This window comes from Pleurodeles waltl, chromosome 3_1 (assembly GCF_031143425.1).
Source record: "Pleurodeles waltl isolate 20211129_DDA chromosome 3_1, aPleWal1.hap1.20221129, whole genome shotgun sequence".
In the NCBI taxonomy this organism is placed as follows: domain Eukaryota; kingdom Metazoa; phylum Chordata; class Amphibia; order Caudata; family Salamandridae; genus Pleurodeles; species Pleurodeles waltl.
Window position 1 is genome coordinate 362,513,244 of NC_090440.1, and position 20,499 is coordinate 362,533,742.

Consider the following 20,499-nt stretch of genomic DNA (forward strand, 5'->3'; position numbering starts at 1 on the left):
CTTCAGTATTAACTCTTTCTTCACTTTTCTTGTTATTACTGTAATCTTCACCTACTGCACACTCATTCATTTCTGAGTTATCCTTGCGGACCTCTTGCACATACTTTTCTGATAATTCAATCATTCTGGCGGTGTTTATTGCTCATTAAGTGTAGTAATACATGTTCCTGTCCACAGTCTTTCTTGAACCTTCTTAGATTTATTTTTCATCAATATCTGGTCCCTTAAAACTCAATTCACATTGTGTTGACAATCACAGGACAGGGCTAAAGCCTTAAAGCAGATAAAGATTCATCAATTCCTTCCCCTTCCTTTTAGATTCTTGAATGAAATTTAAACCTTTCCAAAACCACATCAACTTTTTCCATATCTCTTCTCACTCTGCTTCACAGTTTTTTTTATATATATTTAAATCCCCAGCATTTTCCAAACAAGGTAAATTCTTAAATGCATTCAGCCCTACAGCTCCGATTGGTACTTTAAGTGATGCTAATTCTTTTTTTACAACTCTATTTATTGACAGTTGTGTAACAGATAGATACATAACATACTGGTGCACTGACAATTCAATAGAGTGAATGAGCATTGCATCCCTCTGTATATCCCAGAAAGCTCCCCACCAACCACCATCTCAGCCAGTGTTTATGAAGGACCACGCTTTGTCTGACTGTGGCCTTTCTGGCCCAGAAGAAATAATATAATTGCAAGTATAACCTCGGTGGGTGTTCAATGCCCCCCAGATTTTCATCCATTTTCGGCGGCAGTCCTGTCCTTCATACACCATCTTCTGAACCAACTTACACCAATACATGTCGCGTGTCCAATCCCTCAATCAGGGCGGGTGCTCTGCCACCCATAATCTTGCTATATTATTTTTAGTGACAATTAGTTCCAGTGTCTACCATATTTGTGTTATGCAATCCAGGTCCATTGCACTCCAGATGATGAAAAGATACCATGCTGCAGAGGTGGTCATTCAGCCCCCGGTCACTTTACCCATACACTCCACCACCCCTGCCCAAAAGTTTTGTAATTCGGAGTATTCCCATACAATATGATAAACTGTGCCCAGTTGGCCACAGCCGTCCTCAGTCTACCCATATTAAACAGTGTTGTTTCTGCATAGTAGGAGCTATGTAGTATTTTTAATTGCAACAATCGGAAACCCGCCCGTATGGCCACCTCTCTTGGGGACACCAAGGCCTCCGCCCAGTCCCCCCCCTCCTCCAGCCCCCTATGGTCCTTTTCCCATTGTTCCCTGAAGAGCTGAAGTAGTTCAGGTGTATTGTTGAGTAGCTTTTTACATGTCAGGGAGGTTGCTTTCCTGGGCATGCATTCATTTAGGAGGCGATCGTCTAGAAGTGAGGATTCAGGGAGCACTGTTCCCTTTGGCAGTGCTGCCCTGAGTGCGTGACATATCTGGATGTAAACCTCAATGGAGGCTAGATGTTTGTCGCGTCGGAGATCTGTCAATAACATAACATCCCCATGAGCCCAAAGGTCATGGGCCCAAAAAGGCCAATTAAGTCTCATTTATTGAATCTTGGCTGCGCTCCCAGGGTGCCTAGTGCTGCAGTATCTCATAGGGGAGTAGCTTGCGTAATTTTACCCCGCCAGTCCAGGGCCATCAGGGAGTATGCCAGAGGGTAACCACAGTGACCATGGGGCCAGGAAGTGATATATAGCCTTGTGGGAATCCGATGGTTGCATATTGAATCTATCCATATGAAAAGCAAGTTCATCTAGGAGGAGATGGACCCAGATGTTGATGGTGGTAATATGCGCCACCCAGTAGTATTTCAGCATGTCAGGCAGAGCTATCCCCCCCATCATTCCACCCCTGGTTAGTCTGTGTAGTGTAATCCGGACTGGGATCCCATCCCAGAGTAGTGTCCTGAGTTCCTTGTCGATGGCCTTAAAGTAGGAAGTCTGCACCAGGTAGGGTGTGTTCTGTATAGTGTACAGGAAACAGGGAAGGGACATCATTTTAAAAAGGGCATCTCTGCCTAGAAGAGACAGAGGCAGGGACCTCCACTGTGTCAATCTGCCTAGCTGTGGTAAGAGATTTGTGGTGATAGATATGCCCAGGTATTGAAACCCCTCCTTGACCATTGTCGCCTCTTAGTCCTGGGGCAGTTGTAGCTCACAACCTCCCAGGAGATATATTAGGGTTTTTCTCAAATTTATAGTGTAGCCTGAGTAGCAGCTTAAGATGTTAATGGTCTGCATGAGCCTATTGAGTGTACTAACGGGATCTATAATGTATAACAGAATATTGTCCACGTATAATTATATTCTATCTTCCCAGTTGTCATGCAGGTTTAGACTGCAGTCTAATGGGTCCTATTTGATCCAGACCGCCAAAGCCCCGAGTATAAGAGTAAAAATCAGAGGTGACAGGGGGCAACCCTGATGGGTGCCATGCTGAAGGCTAAAAACCTGGGACAGCACTCCATTCTCCCTCACCTGGGCCAATGGACCTGTGTAGAGCAGCCTCTCCCAGCCAATGGAATGCAGGCCAAAGCCCAGTCTGGACAAGACCTCGAACATGTAGGGCCATTCAGTGGTCAAATGCAGCCTGGTGTGAAGAAAGACCATCAGGGCAATCTCCTGGAAGTTAGTAGATTAGCTCAGCAAACCGTGGAGGTGTCACAAGTACAGTGTTACTGTGGCATGGCATGAAGACCGATTGGTCAGGGTGGACAAGATTGGTGATAACCTTGAGCAGGCGAGAAGCCCACACCTTTGCCAGGATCTTGACTTTGGTGTTAAGAAGTTATATAGGCCGGTATGAGGCACAGTCATCAGGTTGCTTCCCATCTTTAGGTAAGACCACAATAGTGGCTAATCGTTGGTCTCTAGGCATCAATCAGTGATGCCGACATTCCTTGAACATACGCAGCAGGTGAATGGCCAGTCTTGAGGCTCTTGTTAGCTAGAACTTAATCGGCACACTGTTTCAGGCAATGGCTTTGCCCGGATTAAGGTCACCAGTTGCTTGTATTATCTCGGCTTCAGTCAATTCATTGAGGTGGATGTCAGCAAGAAGTTTCCTGGACTCCTTCACTGTGGCGGTAGCTGTCAGGGAGTACATCTGAGCATAGTAAGTGGTGAAGGCATCTGCCAGACCCTGTGAGTCCCTCACTAGTGTTTCAGGGATCGTCTGTACCTCTAACACCCAGCGACCCGCCTGCTTCCTCTTGTCCAACCAGGCCAGAAGTTTGCCTGCTATGTCGCCAACCTCATGTAGGCGGTGCTGCGTTGCTCTATGCCCCACTTTGGTGGTGGCCCTGTATATGTATTCTTTTTGCTTTAACTGCAAGGTAAATTGTGTGTCGTGTGAGTCTCGGGCAGAAGATCCCTGTCAGGTTCCTGTAATTCTTTTTCAAGGGTCTCAAGTTTAGCCCGTTTGTCCAGGCCGCCAGTGCGTAACAAGCCAGGTCAGGGTTCCGCAGGTCTAAGCAGATATACCCAGCCAAATCAGGTGTAGGGGGCCTTCACCCCAGCACTCCAGTCAGTCATCCCCCTCTCCTAGGGCCTCAATGCATTTAAGGCACCCCTCAGCTGCATGCAATGTATGAGAGAGTCTGAACAAGCAGTGGTACTTTAAAAAAGCAAGGGAAGCATACAGGGCACATTCGCACTCATACTCATGATCCTGGGGCCACTTTTAACTTACCAGGGGCCCCAGTGGACCCAGAGGCCCAATTGTGAAGTGGGTGATGCCCAGGGCTTGCTGAGGTGCTTCTCCAGGGCCCCTAGGCTTTAAAAGTGCGGTGTCATCCCCAAGGGTGGGGCAGATGATGCATGTGGGTAGACAGACTGCTGCCTCCACAGCAGCGTTTGAGGGGCCCACAGCTTTAAAGTCCTTGCAGGGCACCTATATGGATGGGCTGTGCACCCAGGGAATGTTAATAGAATCTCCCGACGCTTCGCTGACCAATGGGTTAGATGAGTAACAAGCATGGGGGCTGCAGAGGGATAAGAAGGTAGCACCCGCCTGGCACTCCCCCCGGGGCCCCTTGTCACTCCCAAGGGGCCCCACATGGCTCCAGAGGCCATCTAAAGTCTTCGCCACACCCCATGGCCGCTCACAGGAGCCTTCAGTTGGCTGGGGGATTGTTGGGAGCACCTCTCAGCAGACAGCTGGACCGCGGAGAAGTGCCGAGCTGGGTGCAAGTCGCCGCTGTGAGTTTATTCGGGTGCCCTGCGGCCATAAGTCAGTGCGTGTAATCAAAGACGCTGTTAGCACTCTTCCTGGCCAGTATCGTCCCCTTGGGCTCCACCAACACTCCTCTTCTCTACTCGAGGCCGCGCATGCTGCACCAGGCCTCTCTGGACAGTGTCAGACGATTTTCGACATTTGAGCCCGCAGATGGCTCAGTGGTAACACCACAGTCACACACCACAGAGATCTCGGTGGTGGGCGATGGATCCCGAATCTATGGGTGGATTTTCAGGGGGTTAGGCCTGTGGAGTTCGGGAGCCGCTCTATGAAGCAGCCATCATATTTTACGGTCGGCCATGCCTTTGATGCTAATTATCTTGATGGCAAACTTTCACTGTCTTCTAATACTACACCATCTCCCTGAAAAATATATATCTACATATTCCATTCAATAGGTGGTTCCCGAAAATAGTGGAGATGTTTTTCAATATAACAGCACAAAGAATTGCAAGCAACAATTACTTATAGGTGCCTGTCACCAAAGAATTAATGATGGCAATTGTGCTAAAGTAGTTTTTGGAGTATATATCGTGGTGTGCTTGTTACCTAATTATGCAGGCAAGAATTTATAAAGTTGTTGCCAGACTGCTCCACTGAATGTTTTGCTAAGTTAAGGGTATTGATAATTAAAAATGTAGCACCCTAGAACATGTGCATGCTATCTAAATAAGCAGTTTTTTCCCAATTCAAAATGGCTGCTAAAGCTGACGTTAGGATATCAGCATGTGTAGTTGGTTATGGAAAATAGGGCATGTCCTTCATTGGATTGTGAGTGAAGAGTGAGCATGCCTACTTCTCGGTTCTCCTCAATTAACCCTTTGCATACTTGGGATGGCCGAAAGCCGTCCGACGCTGCACTGCTCCTGTGCTTCGGACAGCTCCCGGCTGTCCATGCACATGGCACATGAAATCTCTCTGGTGTGGGCACCAGAGAGATTTTATTTGGATATTTTCAGCCTTGGTTTCTGTGGAAGAGCTTCCCCAGCAGCCAAGGCTAAAAATATTCCCACTCTGAAATGACGATCGGCGCACTGTGCGCACTGACGTCATTACAGGGGAAAATGAAAGTAAGCCTCATTTGCTTTCAGTTTCTTCGATACTCTGGGGCATATCTCTGCCACCTGAGCACTGATTTCAATGGGAGAGGTACCGTTGAAATGAGGAGAATCTCCCCTTTCCATAGGTGCTTTTCACTCGTAGATCCCTGCTTTAGGATCTCCTCAGGAGGGCGATACCCAAGCAGGGATCTACTCCGTTAGGCCACCAGGGAAAGGGATGCGGCCCTTGGGCAAGAGCTTTTGTTCCCCCTTAATTTTGTTAAATGATACAGGCTTTCTGCCCCCCGGGTGGCATATGGGGGCAACAGACCCTAATCTGGCTTCCCAAGGGTTGAGAGGAGCAGAAAGCCCACTAGCCACCAGGAACTTTTTTTATTTAGTAAAGGGTGGGGGCTGCCTAGAATGGCCAAGGCAATGCTCCTACCCACCTCCCAAAATAGAAGCAGCCTTTCTGCCCCCCGCTGGGAGCAGATCGGGGTTATTACCCCCCAATCTGACCCCCATGGAGGAGGGGGGACAGAAAAGAGACACGGATTTTTGTTCATATAAAAGAGGGATGGGGGCTGTCCAGAATGGGAAAGGCAATGGCCCCACCCCCTAAAAATAGGCACAGTTTTTCTGTGCCCCCTCTTCCCTCCAGGGGTGCAGAAAGCCCACTAGACACCAGGTATTTTGTTTTCATATAAAAGAGGGGTGGGGGCTGCCCACCATGGGCATGGCCATGCCCCCACCCCACATAAATGGATACCAAAGTATTTCTTCTCTGCTGGGGGGCAGATAGGGTAATTTCCCCCGATCTGCTCCCTAGGGGAAAAGAAAGCCCACTAGACATCAGGGAATACTTTTTTTGTTTAAAAAAAAAAGGAAGGGTGGGGCTGCCCATCATGGGCGTGGCCATTCCCCCACCCCAAATAAATGTGGACACAGTCGTTCTGCATCCCCTTGGGGGCAGATGGAGGTAATTACCCCCAATCAGCCCGCAGATGGCTCACTAGACTCCAGGGAATAAAAAAAGAATAGAGGGGGTGGGCATGGGTATGTTCCCACCCCATCTGTGAAGGGGACAAACATCTTTCTGCCCCCCTGCAGACTAAAGCATCTCCTCCAAATAGCAAGCAAAAGGACATTTGACTCTTTTGGGTGTTGATTTTACATATGGGCTAGGAGAGCATGGCTAACTCCCACTATCGCCCCCCTTGGAATGGTAAGCTGCTCCACTTTATGGACTTAGGTGCACTTCCACCTGACAAAACCTACCAGACTATGACACTTCTGAAAACCTAACATCTGGGGGGAGCCCATGGTGGTGTGCTTCACATGCCTCCCAACACCATTTTCATACCCACAATGCCCTGCAGACCTCCAACTTTGCCAGAAATCATTCATTTTCCCTACATTTCTGTGATTGAAACTTCTGGAATCCGCAGGAATTCACAAAGTTCCTACCACCTTGCATATCCCCATCTATACCGATAAAAACTCTGCCCCACTTGTGTGAATGCTCAAAGCAGCATCAGCCTAAAAACACATGAAAAGAAAACTGCCCTTTTGAACCCACTTTGGTTGCCTCTGAATTTCTACATGTTTGTGGCCCTTCCCTGTCGCAGGCACGTGGCCCACCTACACAAGTGAGGTATAATTTTTATTGGCAGACCGAGGGGAACGATGGGTGGTAGGAAATTTGTGGCTCCCCTCAGATTCCAGAACTTGTCATCACAGAAATGTGAGGTAAATGTGTTTTTAGACAGATTGTGAGGTTTGCAAGGAATTCTGAGTAACAGTACCTGGTGCAAGCCACACGTCACCCCATCCTGGTGTCTAGTTTTCAAAAAGGTACAAGCTTGCTAGATTTCCTTAGATGCCAGCTGAGCTGGGACCCAAAATCCACAGCTAGGCACATCGCAAAAAAAAGGGTCTGTTTTCAATGGACAAATGTGTTCTGTCCACGTTGCCTTTTGGGCCATTTCCTGTTGCGGACACTAGACCTACCCACACAAGTGAGGTACCATTTTTATCGAGAGAGACTTAGGGGAACACAGAATAGTAGAACAAGTGTTATTACCAATTGTTTTTCTCTGCATTTGTGCTTTCCAAATGTAAGACAGTGTGTAAGCAAGAAGTCATTTTGAGAAATGCCCTCTAATTCACATGCCAGTATTGGTGTCCCCATATTCGGAAATGTGCAAATAACCACTGCTTCTAGACTCCATATCTTGTGTCCATTTCAGAAACACATATGTTTCCTTGAAAAATATTTTTCACTTTTTATAGTTTACCAAATAATTACTGTATACCCGGTACACAATGAAAAACCATTGCAAGGTGCAGCTCAGTTAGTGGATCTTGGAACATAGGGTTCTTGGTGAACCTACAAGCCCTATAATTCCCGTGAATGGAAGGGTCCAGCGGACGCAACGGTATATTGCTTTAAAAAATCTGCCATAGTTGGAAGTTGGAAATGAAAACGTAGGCACACTTGGCTGTTTTTTCAACTCATTGTCAATATTTATTTATTTCAACTGTTATTTTCTATAGCAAAATCTTGAAGGATCTACACAAATTATCCCTTGCTGAATTCAGAATTGTCTAGTTTTCAGAAATGTTTGGCTTTCCGGGATCCACCATTGGTTTCACACCTGTTTCTTCCACTAACTGTAAGGAGGTTGAAAGCACAAAAAATAGAAACAGTAAAATGCCAAAATCGTGCTGAAAATTTTGTTTTTTTGATTCAAGTCTGTCTGTTCCTGAAAGCTGGAAAGATGGTGATTCTAGTACCTCAAACCCTGTGTTGATGCCACTTGCACAGAAAGAACCTTTTTCCCACTTTTTCTAAAAAACAAAACCTATCTGTATTTAGGAAACTTTCTCAGTCCCCTCCAGGGGAATCCACAAACTACCCAGGGTTTACCCTTTAGGATCCCCAGGATGTTGGAAAAAAAGGACGCATATTTGGCATTGATAACTTCTGTGGACAAAAAGTTATGGGACTGAAGCGCAAACGACCCCAAATAGCCCAAAAAAGGCTTAGCACTGGGTGTGGGGAGGTGGGTGGAAGGCCAAGCAACTAAAGGGTTTAAGAATGGAACTGTAGACAAGGAAACAAAAAGGGACAAATGAAGCATGATGAGGACAGAAATGACTTAAAACTGGTTGGAGGTGTGGAAGACAGTGATGCCACTGACCTGCAGCGAATCTTCAAATGTGAAATACCAACAAAAGTACACTTCACTGAAGCCGATTGTAACCAGTCACACTGTTGAAACTCCTGCTGCTCTCTAATTGTAAAGAAAAGGAGACAATAGTAATTTCCAGTCTTCATTTTTCGATTTAAGTAACCAAAAGAGCTGAAAGGTGTAAGTGGCTGTGCACATCCCATATTCCTAACACCAACTGCCCCTCTCATCTCCATGCATGCATCCATCTACATTCCACATTCACCCATTCCATGGATGGGCACCCACTTCTTGCCATTCCGTGCACTTACAGACCACACCCACAGGTATGTAGCAGAAACTGAAAGGTGCACCAGTCCCAGATACTGCTAGATTATTGTTCCGCCTTTATGAGAGCCAGAGGCTGCTTAACCAGTGCTGCACTGAAGGTTGTGCCTTCAACAGAACACTTCGAAGGCAGCAGCACCTTGTGATGTACTTCTTTGTTCTTGGAATAGAAAATAAACTGTTCACAGCTCCTGAATAAGCCTCCATGTTTGTGTTTGCTCCATTTCTGCTTGCCAGTCTTGGTGTATATGATCAAACAGAGGCGGGTGCTGTTGGGGCAAAGTGGCGAGGGAGCACAAAACAAAAAGACAAGAAAAATAGAAATTAAAAAATAAAACGCATCACGCTCTTCTGGGTCCCCTCACTGCAGGCACAGGCTCCTAGCCTGCTCTGCGGCCAATCCTAACGCTGCTCTTGTGCTGCTGACAGCATGACTGCCGAGTCAGGATTGGCCTGAGCGCCCTGGCTTTGAACTCCCAGAGAGACTGGGCGCCTGTTTCTGCTGACTCCAATACAGCAACACAGCTGGGATGGAGAGAGCTCAGTGCGCATATGGGTTTAGCTGTCCTGGAACGGCTGGCCAAACCCACATGTGCACTGAGGGGAGTGCACACACTCTCCCTCCCTGCCTGTCATCCCCCATGGCCCCGCCCCCTTGAAAAATAAAACGATAACACCATAGCAGATGAGTCGCTGTGATTGAAAGACTTATCAGGGATTGGAAAAAATAAGAAAGTGCAAGGAAGTTACATGCTTCATCATAGAACAAATGATAATACAGCCGTTCTAAAGGGTGACCAATTCTGGAATACACAATTCAAGGCAAACATCCTCAAAATTCATCAGAGTGGTTATCACAAAACATACCTGCAAAGGCAAGTTTCACATTGCATAACTCGGTAAGTTCATCATACAACAGACCTAAAATTTTACTTGTAACATATGACAATGAGTAAGGACTGTGCATGTCAAATGCCTCTTTGCAGAGAAAAACAGGAAACAAGGCCTAAGTGTAAAACAAACGTACACTTCTGCTAAACTTCAGAGAAAGGCGAACAGCAGATTAATAAATCCAGCTATCATGCTAATTCACTCTTGAAGTAAATTAGATACACAATCTAATAGTAAAGAAAGTGCAAATTTTGAAACAATCTACAACCTTGAATCATTCTTTGGTGGCAAACAGAGCTACACATTTCAGAAGAAGGTCTGGAATATATTAGGAACTGCCTCTTCTGTGTGCCTAGAGAGCATCATCTTGGTGTAATTCAGTAAACTATTTTCTTTCCAGAGACAGAGAGCGCACACACCAACACACACCAGTTAGTGTTTATTACATAGAATCAGCACGTAATCAGAATACTACTTCTCCAGACTTTAAGACTTACGCATACACTCTCTAAAGAGTTGGTGTCTCTCATGTTGACATACAATTTGGTCTAGTTTGCATATAACGTATGTATTACTAGGAAAGACCTACCACATACAGCAGTATGTGTAGCCAGAGAGCAAACATTTGATACGTTGCTCTGCTGGGTACAGAGTGTAGTTTAATTAAGGCTCACAAGCTGCGAACTGATTCAAAAACGTCAAAGGGAGCAGAGGACTTTGTTTTGGAAAGCTGTCCTCACGCTATCTATGGCTGCTATAAAATTTGAGAGGGCTGGGTTTCTATGAGCCGCAGAGGACTTTGCCATGCCTGGTACTTATTATATAGGTTTTCGTTAACTACTTATATTGACAATGCCGTATCTTGCCTGTGAATTTAGTTTTTGCTCTTTTGTCAGATACATAATCTGATTTTATCTTTACAATCCTTTTCTTTTATTGGTTGCCTGCTAATTAGAGTAGCTACGGTTATCTTCTTCAAATGAAACCATGGTTCATGTTTGAGTTTTAACGTTTGTCCATTTTGAGCTTGCCACTCCCAAGTGAATAACCAAGTGCACGTTGCCAACCTCATGATGTGCCCCAGCTTTGATTTTTGACATGAGAGACCAGGGACGTATCTTAGTGAGAGTGAAGAGAGGATTTGTGAGTTTGACATTTCTAGGGCTTTACCACGGTATATGGAACTAAAGAAAAGTCAGGTGTTACTGCGAGTATGTGGGGATGTTGGTTATAATGACAATAGAGAGTGGAGGAGGGCCAGATGGATAGAGCACAATACTCTTTAAGGTAAACAAAAAGTGTTATAAAAATGTATGGAACTAAAAGTCATAACAGCGTAAATACTCAGTAAGATTGTACCATTATTGAGCTTGCTCCTGGTCAATAACACTTGGTAATTGCTCTCATCCATCCTAAGGGCTCAAGCCACAGGCATGTACATATAAAAACAGTAACAGAAATTATCTTCCTACCTCAGGGAAGGTGCCAATACATTACTACTAGTCAATTGGCCATAGCTCACTGGATGCATATTCATTAGGGCTTGTTGTATCTCATCTGGGCCACACACCACCATCCTCCACCTGCACAGTTCCAGTTGGTGAAGGCCAGACATGTGCAGTTTGCTGTTTATTCACAAAATTGCTTGGATCTGTTTAACACCTCTGGAAGATTGCCAACTGTTGGGATACTGTGTGCTGTATAGTAGAGCATGGCAAATACCGTGCCCCAAGTGTTACAGTTATCCACTGCAGGAACCATCCCAAATAGCACGCTCATGGTGAGAATTATGTATTTATCTTGATGTCCTGTATGGGGAAACTCAGCTTCCAGCTCGTTTGGTTTTTGAGCTATACAAAATGGAATTTGTTCACATTTGGAGGGTACTTTATCTATGATCAAATGCACAGTTGCAGGGTTAATGCCTGGTGTACCTGCATGCGGTTGTGCTGGAGTGGAGCGTGCTGAGTTTGTATTTAATGTTTGCATTACAAATTGTACTAAGAGGCTATATATTGCTACAAGCTCAACGTATAAGCGGCAAACCGTAGCTACTGACAAGGTGCCTGCATCAGGATGTGGTGTGTTGGTGGCCAATTGAGGTCAGGCAGGACCATCATTACTCAAAGGACCTAGCCTAACGTATAGTGTTGTATAGGGTAGTGTGCCATCAAGCCAGTTCTCGTGGTCTTGAAAAGAAAAGATAAAGCTATCTCTATGTATGCATATGCTCTGTGTTGTGCAGGTGCATTAACATGTGTATAATGATGAAATATATTAGTGTTCCCATCAACTGCTTGAAAATTGATTCAAGAGTAGAACATTTCTGTTCTACACGCTAGATGAGCCTCAACCACAAATGTAACAGCATCCACCTTGGCTGTAAGGCCATTATGTAATAAATGATTAGTGGGGAGGGGGTGGTCATGTTTACTGCAATCACCACCCATTGTGGGTTTGCCATGGTAAATGTTCTGGGTCAGAGAGGGGATTAATCCTTTAAAGGTTCAAGCTTGAACAACCTTCAGTCTAAAATAGGTGCCACCTGTCTAGCTCAGGAGGACACCCTGAATACCATGGATGTCTCCGTATATAGCACGTAGTTAGACAGAGATACTCAGGATGATCCGTAATTTAGTGCCTGGCCAAATGTTGGTGGTGCCATGTTGTGTTGGATCTCATTATAGTAATGAGACTGCTGGATTTGGGTGGTAGCACTACCAGGTTGTGGGGACCAGAGTCCAATTCCACACTGTGTGACAACTGTCGGCCTAACCCTTCCGGCCAGCTAGCAGTACCTCACTAGCACCTGAAAGTGGCAGTGATATGTGGCAGCCGTGAGCATGACATTCTGATTTCTCAGGAAAATCTTGGTGTAATAGATCTCATCCTTTTCTCTCAGTTACATTCGTCTCACAGATGCAAAGACAACAAAAGCAGAAATCAGTTCAGTATATTTTATTGAATCAACTGCGTTTTAGATAAAAATGGCTTGTACTGCGATGAGTAGGATGATAAAACACAATAATAGCAATGCAGTGACAAAGAAAGTGAAAAATAAAAGTTCCACCATAGTGTCAGTATGCTAAGTGCTGGAATTCTTACCTACACCACTAAAGTACTACTAGAGCATAGCAGTGTTAGATCTAATCCGCCCTTCAGGATCCTTAGGAAGACACCATCCCCCATACCTAAATATGGTAGTAGTGAAGAAGACTGTTGGTTTACTGAGAGTCCTTTCCCATGTAGGTGGAAAAGACGTCAAGCCTCAGCAGACTGCAGCAACAGCATGCGTTGGCAATTTTCTGGCTGGAACTCTCCCTCTAACGTATACTGGGCGTCGGGAAGTTTTATAATAAAACAGCTGGTGTTCTGAGAAAACTACCCTGATGTAAAAAATAACATATGTTTCTTGTGAAGTGGCAAAGGTTGTGGTATTCCATTTTGTACTGACAACAATACCCGGTATAGCCTTGAGAAGAGTACAGAACGAGAATGTCAGACTAAGAAGAATGAAAACAGTTCCTAGGCTAAGAGGGCATGAGATAAAAGAAATAAAACATCACCACAGAATAAAGCTTCTGCTCGGAAAATAAAATGAATAAAATGATTAGGCTAAAAAGCACAAGCTGCAGGCCTATGGCTAAAATAACTTGCTCATAAAAGCTTACTAAAATAACCTTACAACACTTAAGTACCAGAAGTTGCACCATAATCCATGCCCAGTGGATTTCAACTTGGCAGTTTACTGCTCATGTACGTCAGAATTCATAAGCAGCAAAGGTTTTTGACTTTTATAGAGCAACACTAGAGTATTGTTTAATTGCTATAACATGTGACAGATAATCAAACTAGTGGTATTAAAGATGCAGTGAATCCAGTAGGACTGGAGAGCAGCCACAGTGGTGTGATGCAGTTCTTGAAAAGTTCAGAGCTGAAATGTAACTTTCTTGTATGAAGCTGATCACTAGTCATAGATTTAGGATATGTCAGCCATAGGAGGGTCTTCCCCCCAAACCTTTTGCCTTGCTTCTCCATTTTTGCTGATCTTGTTTTTGCTGGTCTTAGAACTCTGCACACTACCAGTGCTAACGTGCATGTGCTTACTCCTTACAACATTGTGACATTGGCTTATCCACAATTGGCATACTTAATTTTCTTATAAGTCCATAGTAAAGTGATACCACATGTGCTACAAGTGGGGCTGCAGCACATATTTTTCCAAGTACTTTAAACATGTCTTCAGACTGCCATTACAGCCTGTGTGTGCAATAGCAACTGACACTTCCACTTGCCAACTTCAAACCTTCCTGTCTAATACATGCAAGTTGCTCCTAAAGTAGGCCTGGACAGCCCAGAGAGCAGGATGCAGTGTATTTAAAAAGTTGAACATGTACTTCCAAGTTTTACATGTCCTGGTAGTGAAAAACTCTTAAATTAGTGTTTTACTACTTTAAGGCCACCTCACCCACAAACTGACATTTTAGTTAACTTATTACATTGAATTAGCTGTAATTTCCAAATGGGAGCCAGTACTCAATTTATGTTTGGTTCCTTTGGAATTGTAATGAAAAATTCTAACTTATGGTGAAGTTGGCTTTTTAATTACAATTTTGAACATGAAACTTTTAGAAATTTGGCATGTTCCTGCCTTAGCCATTTAGTGCCTTTGACCTGTTTCTGGTCACATGACTGTGTGTAGCTGACAGTTGGGTTTTGTGTATTCCTCCTAAACAGCCATACATGGAAGCTTAGGTGTGCCTGGAGGGGCCTTGTCTTGCAGGATGGGGGGCAGAGCTGGACCCAGCCCAACTTACACTTGAATAGGCTGTGTCCTGCCCCCACACAGAGAGCTGCATACACACTGTAGTTAGTCTGGAGCCAGGACAGGGAAGGCAGGATGCCTGAGAACTCAAAGGGGACCTCTAGAAACTTCGTCCCCACTTTACAGGCACAACTGGGTATAAATACTGGACCTCAGACACCAACTTGCCTTTACACTTCTGGTTTTGTGGATACTCTGCCACAATAAAAGACTGCTGAGCTGCTGAAAGACTGCCACTGTGCCAGGCTGCTGCCCTGCTAGACCACTGACATGTTGTGCTGCTGCCTTCCTTTGTTGACTTGCAGCCCTTTTGCCTGGGTGAGAAGGGCTAAACCTGCATCTCGTGAACCCAGAACCCCAAAATGACTCCAAGAGCTTGTTGGCTGGCCTCCTGACTTGAGCTCCAGGGACAGAAGATTCCAACATCCTTGACCCAGCACCTGGACTCTACCATCTGTGAGTCTACTCTGGCAAGTGGTACCACCCCAGGCCTGGACCCTTGGAAGTGGGCCTAATGTGCTCTGCCAGCCTCTGGAGATCCAGCTGAACCAACGCAACTCCTCTGCAGTGCGGCATAACCCTGAACAGAACTGACACATCGCTAGATATATATACATACATAGATACATACATACATACATACATACACATACACACACACACACACACACACACTCTGTCCTAAGAGGACAAACTCTTGTTTTTAAGAGCACTTGTTAATCAGCACAGCGCATGCTTGGAACATTGGCAGTTTTTAAGGCCAGAAAGTCGAGTACTGCATTTTCACATAGCCCATGGCAGTGCTACAATGCAGGGCAACTAGTGGGACATCTTTGTAAAGCATTATTGGAAATTGTGTGACGCTTACAGAGCATACATGTTGGAGCACAACATTTCATTTTTTAGATTAAATCTGTACAAACGATATTGGAAAGACATTGAACTTTAGCAATGATAGATTATTATCTAGAACGTTAATACAAGTTGCGCACTAACACTTTTTTGTTAAGTTAGTAAAGCGAGTGATTATGCTTGTCATGTTTGCAGATCAACACTAGGCAAAGGGTCACCATCCACTTTGTGAATCTGTTACCACCTCCTTTGAGGTGTTGGCAAACGGTCAATAGTGGTCGCAAACCAGTAACACACGTAACACCAAAGTATAATAAAGAGTACCCTTTTCATGTCCCTTCCTGATTTCAATTTGGTACCGATTGGCAAACTCATTTGTTTTATGAGTCAGAAATACAGAAAAACCATTCTGCAGTTGCACGCCCTCTTATTATGAGAATGGCAGGATTAGTGATCAGAAAATCGCTTTGTACATTTGGACCTTAGTGATTTATTACTGGCCCACTGATATTCATCCCACACTTATCCTTCCCTGGAAGTCTATCTCCTCCAAATCACTTAACCTACTAATTACATTGCATCCACAGCAGTAGTCTACAAGCAGCATTATTAGCCCTGAGAGTGCAAGATATGCCCTATGTTGTTTCCACTAAGTCATTTTCGATTGACTTCAGAGGCTCCCTTGTACCGGTATATTCCATGGTCTCCTCCTTCGCCTCCCTTTTGTGGACCCGTTTCCTGGCTGCATGTAACCAGAATAAGCTGTGGGCTGCTCCTCTGTTGCTCCTGAGTGGGCACTACTGATACTATATCCAGGCTGCCTGCAACCCGAGTTCTGTTCTCCCACCTAGGTGGAGCACATAGAGCTTTTACTCTGGCTGATGGTAACCTGTGCACTCCTGTGAGTTACTCTCTTGCCTGAATAGTGAGTAAAGTGCAGGAGCGTCCAACCTATTGTCTTCTAAGAGCTACTTATTTTTAAAGGTAAACCATCCCAAGCTGCTAATGTTATTAATGTTGTAATGATGACAATATCAGACAAGATTATGTTAGTGCCCACAATATGCAAGTTTACCAGCTATGATTACCTCAGTACATCAGACATGGTTGACAGCAGTCATATAAAAAGCATTTGCAATGCAACAGGTGTTGCGTTTGCTCGAGTTAGAGCTATTCACGTTTTAAACTCCTAACCAGATTTTTCTTGCCACATAAACTGAAAAGTAAAACAGTTTCACATAAGTGAGCCCATGGCCACCATGAAGCATGACAGAAACACACAAAAGGAAAAAAAAAGTTTGCTCACAGTGAAACGTATCAGCAAAAGTGCAATTTTCCATGTAACCAGCAAAAGTGCAATTAGCCATGTAACCGGCAAAAGTGCAATTAGCCATGTAACAGACAAGGTTGATGTCATGCAAAGCGAACGACTACTGCGCAGCGAGATCGTGCTGCCTGCGAAATAAAGAGAAAAAGTAGTCCAGAAATCATACGGAAATCATGGAGCCTCAAATGTTTTCAGTAGTTGGCCGGTGCACTCGAGGAGGGCTAAACACCAGAAAAGGCATGACGTATGCATGCCTTTCACTAATGAAATGAAGCACATTGTAAAATGCAGGCCCACCAGCCAACCAAACTTATGGGCGTGGTTAAAAGCCCCTAGAGAGATTACACCAGGGGCAGAGTGCTTTCCGCTCGACCCTAGCAAAGGCTTTGTAAATGTGGATTTTCCTCTGTGTGGGTAATACATAACAGCCATAGCTGTAATGTCCCTGGCACCAAGGTAATTATATTAGTAATAGGTTTTCCCAGTTACATAATTTATCACTTAAATATCGTTTTTAACTATGATTTGGAAATTTAAGAATTGTTGCCCCATCACCATAGTGAGTTCTGAAAGCACGCTCTTCTTGAACACACACTTTTTAATTTTGACTTATACAGACAATTTAAACCAAGCAAAAACATCTCATTTATGAGGCTGAGTTCCACACAATAGAGCTACTTATAGGTAGTTGGCGTGCTACCAGTAGCTCAGGAGCTACTTGTTGAAGAAGCCTGGTAAAGAGCCTTTAGTATAATAGTGAATAAGGAGCATTTACTTTGACTATGGCTGTGTCATTCCTCATTGCTTCTGGAGGGAATACAATAGTGAGGTTTTCTACAATGGCTGAATGTAAAAACTGCATGACAGATGGCCACCCTGTGGCCCCATTGGGATTATAAAGAGTATCTGGCACAAGTGTCTGTACCCAGGGTATGCAGAGGACAGCGACTTTATCAATCTTGTGTGGATCTAATAGAGTCCCATCAATAAGGCACAACAATAAATTTAGGTGAAGTGCATGCATTCTATCTTTCCCTTCTTTTGCCACCATTGCACAAGGACAGCTACCTAAAACAAGATATGAGCACCACTCTGGTGATGTCACCAAGTGCTTCCCACATAGACCACCTTGCAATTCTACACCCTTCCAACCAAGCACTCCCACAGGGCGTACCATGCATCCACTAATGCGCTCTGGTGCCTTGTCAGGAGTTGAAGCACTATGAATGCTATTACAACACAGTACCATACAATCACAATATCATCTAAAGGCTTCTTTTCTACAATACCTGTAATTTTGTTGTATTTATTTGCAATGTCAAATCTCCCCAGAAGACGATTTATTTTGTATGCTAATGCATCCACCACAGTGCCAACGCTGTTGATTCACTACAGCATTTATCACCAGTGTGTGAGTAACTGCAGCATTCACTGGCAGTGTGCAGGTTCATGCCAGGAAAGATCTCTTAGCATTCATTGGAACTTTGTATGGAGTGTTTTTTACCGATATCGCTATATATTTGTCAACAATCATGTGCCAGACAATTGTGATAACCCCTCAACTTGCACTATTGGGGATTGATGGAGAGGTGTGCACCAGCCAGTCCCAGAGGTTTTTGTTCTTGGCCATGTCTATAGCCCGTTGTTGCATTGCTTCAGACTGGTTGAAGCCGGCTTCACCTACTTTCAATCAATGGTTATCTCGTCTCTGCTCAATGTATTATTTGGAGATGGGTCTGTGCGCGCTTAAGTGCCAGGCCCGTAGGAAGATGGGGAAAACCATCTGGGCCCCGTTAACACGATGGTTGGACAGAACATAATTGTTTTTTTATGATAGTAAAATGGAAACGTTTATATAATCTTCGCACTTTAGCACTTTGACCCATGATGGCTTTTTATGAATATCGCAGCACTGTTTTATATGTGAAATATGAATGAAGTAATATATTTTTTTTGCTGTTTTTTGTATTTACGTATCTTGCTGTGCATCTCTCAAAATAAAAAATAAAAAAAATAAAAAAGGAACCTTGTATGTTGGCTCAGGCTGTTAACAGCTGCTTTCTCTCTTCTCTACCAGATTCGGCAATGGCAAACCTTGGGGGATCATCTTTTGTCTCCTGTGCTCAACATTTACTTAAAGCTGGGTTACAGAATGCGGGCTGCCGTCGGCTACACATGACCAGCAGGCAGGCTGCCAAGGAATACCACGAGGTGGTTGTGGTAGGCGGAGGCTCAGCTGGCATCACTATGAGTGCACGCATGAAGAGGAAAGTGGGAGCTGAAAAGGTGGCAGTCATTGAGCCAAGTGAGGTAAGCAGAGTGCAGCCCTGACAGGTGTGACTAATCCAACCTTCATGGGCATGTGTTCCTTCATCAGAATGTTGGCTGTGGTGTGCACGTGCATACTTGTGTGTTCGTGTAAATCATGCATCCTGTTCATATAGGTCTTCCAGCACTTGCTGGCATGCGGGATCACCTAGACTACGAGTCGACACCAACTGTACTTTGTAATACCAAACACTGACTTTTTCATTAGACTTGTTGGTCCACACTGTAGTCAGCCATTCATATTTCCGGTGTGGAAGTACATTGTTTTAATTTTTAGTTCTCCATTTATATTTCAAGTACTAACTCCATTTGGTGGCTGTGCTCTTTACTCAGAAGCGCAGTTACTCATTATACATATGTTATGCTCTGTAACGTGCTTAGTCTGCCATTGGCACAACTTCTCATACTCAGTCAGTCGTAGTCAGTCAGGTTTGCTAACTTCTCACCCAGGTTTTGAAGCTTCCATCTCAGACTGGACTCTAAAGAAGTAGACAGATGACAATATTCATGTTTTCATTTTAACAATTAGATGTGTTATAAGGTAGCAGAGTGACTGGAGTTTTAACCAACACACTAAGGAGAACAGATGCAGGCTGAATCAACTGGCCTTACGTGTGTGTGTGTGTGTGTATGTGTAAGTATATATATATATATATATTATTTAACTGGAGCTACTGGGTGTTGCTCAAAGTGGCCCTCCTGCCCTTCCCCTGTGGCACCAGCTGCATGACGGCACTGGGCTACTGTTTACATTAGAAAGCACTAACCATAAAGAAGTCAATTAAATGGGTAAGCTTTTATTTACAGTCTAACTGAAGTAAAAGTAAAGAAGCAGATAAGGTGCCTTGCAAAACGTAACCTTAGGAACACGTTCTTTTTTCGAGACATCTTGCAACAAACATGTAAAAATATAATAAAAACTCTTCAAAATTCAAAAAGTGTATTTCTCTTATCAAAAAATAGTGTAGAAATATTGACGCTTCATCCCAGCCGTACAACATTGTCAATAGTGAATTAGGAGGCAAGTCAGTTATCACATGGAACCATCTCGGTGGTACGGGTTGTTAGTATACATGGACAACATTATAGTTTGTTATCTCAAACACAAAAGAAGGTTTTGTACAGCATATATCCTGAACTCATGTATTTGAAAGTACTCTTATAAGTCATGATGAAAAAAAATTAGGCAAAGTCAAATTAGCCAATTGCCTAGGATGAAACAATTTGGTCAAGTGGAGACGCCAGGATTGATCCTAGGTTTTCTGGTTTCATATTGCACAGTTCTTTTTCATTTCAGTTCAGTGTCTAGTTACTTCCTTTTCACACTTGCCTCTCCCAACATAGCTGTAGCAATCAGAGAAGGCTTACCCCATGGAGCAATAGAGGGATAGCCTTTCAGAATCAGAATAACACAGTATTGTCAAATCTATGACTTTTGTAGAGACGTGGGGCTTAACTTAGAGGGCAGTATGGAATAAAAACCTCAAAAT

At 44.2% G+C, this 20,499-nt stretch overlaps 1 protein-coding gene across 2 annotated transcripts in view; it reads left to right on the forward strand.

Moving 5' to 3' along the window:
• Window positions 1-20,499, forward strand: part of SQOR (sulfide quinone oxidoreductase) — a 169,486-nt gene that overhangs the window by 56,423 nt on the left and 92,564 nt on the right. For both annotated transcript variants that reach the window (XM_069222530.1, XM_069222529.1), the window contains exon 2: window positions 18,759-18,991. In XM_069222530.1, coding sequence (XP_069078631.1) covers window positions 18,767-18,991 — 225 coding nt within the window. In that variant the 5' untranslated portion in view covers window positions 18,759-18,766. The remainder of the gene's footprint in view (window positions 1-18,758; window positions 18,992-20,499) is intronic.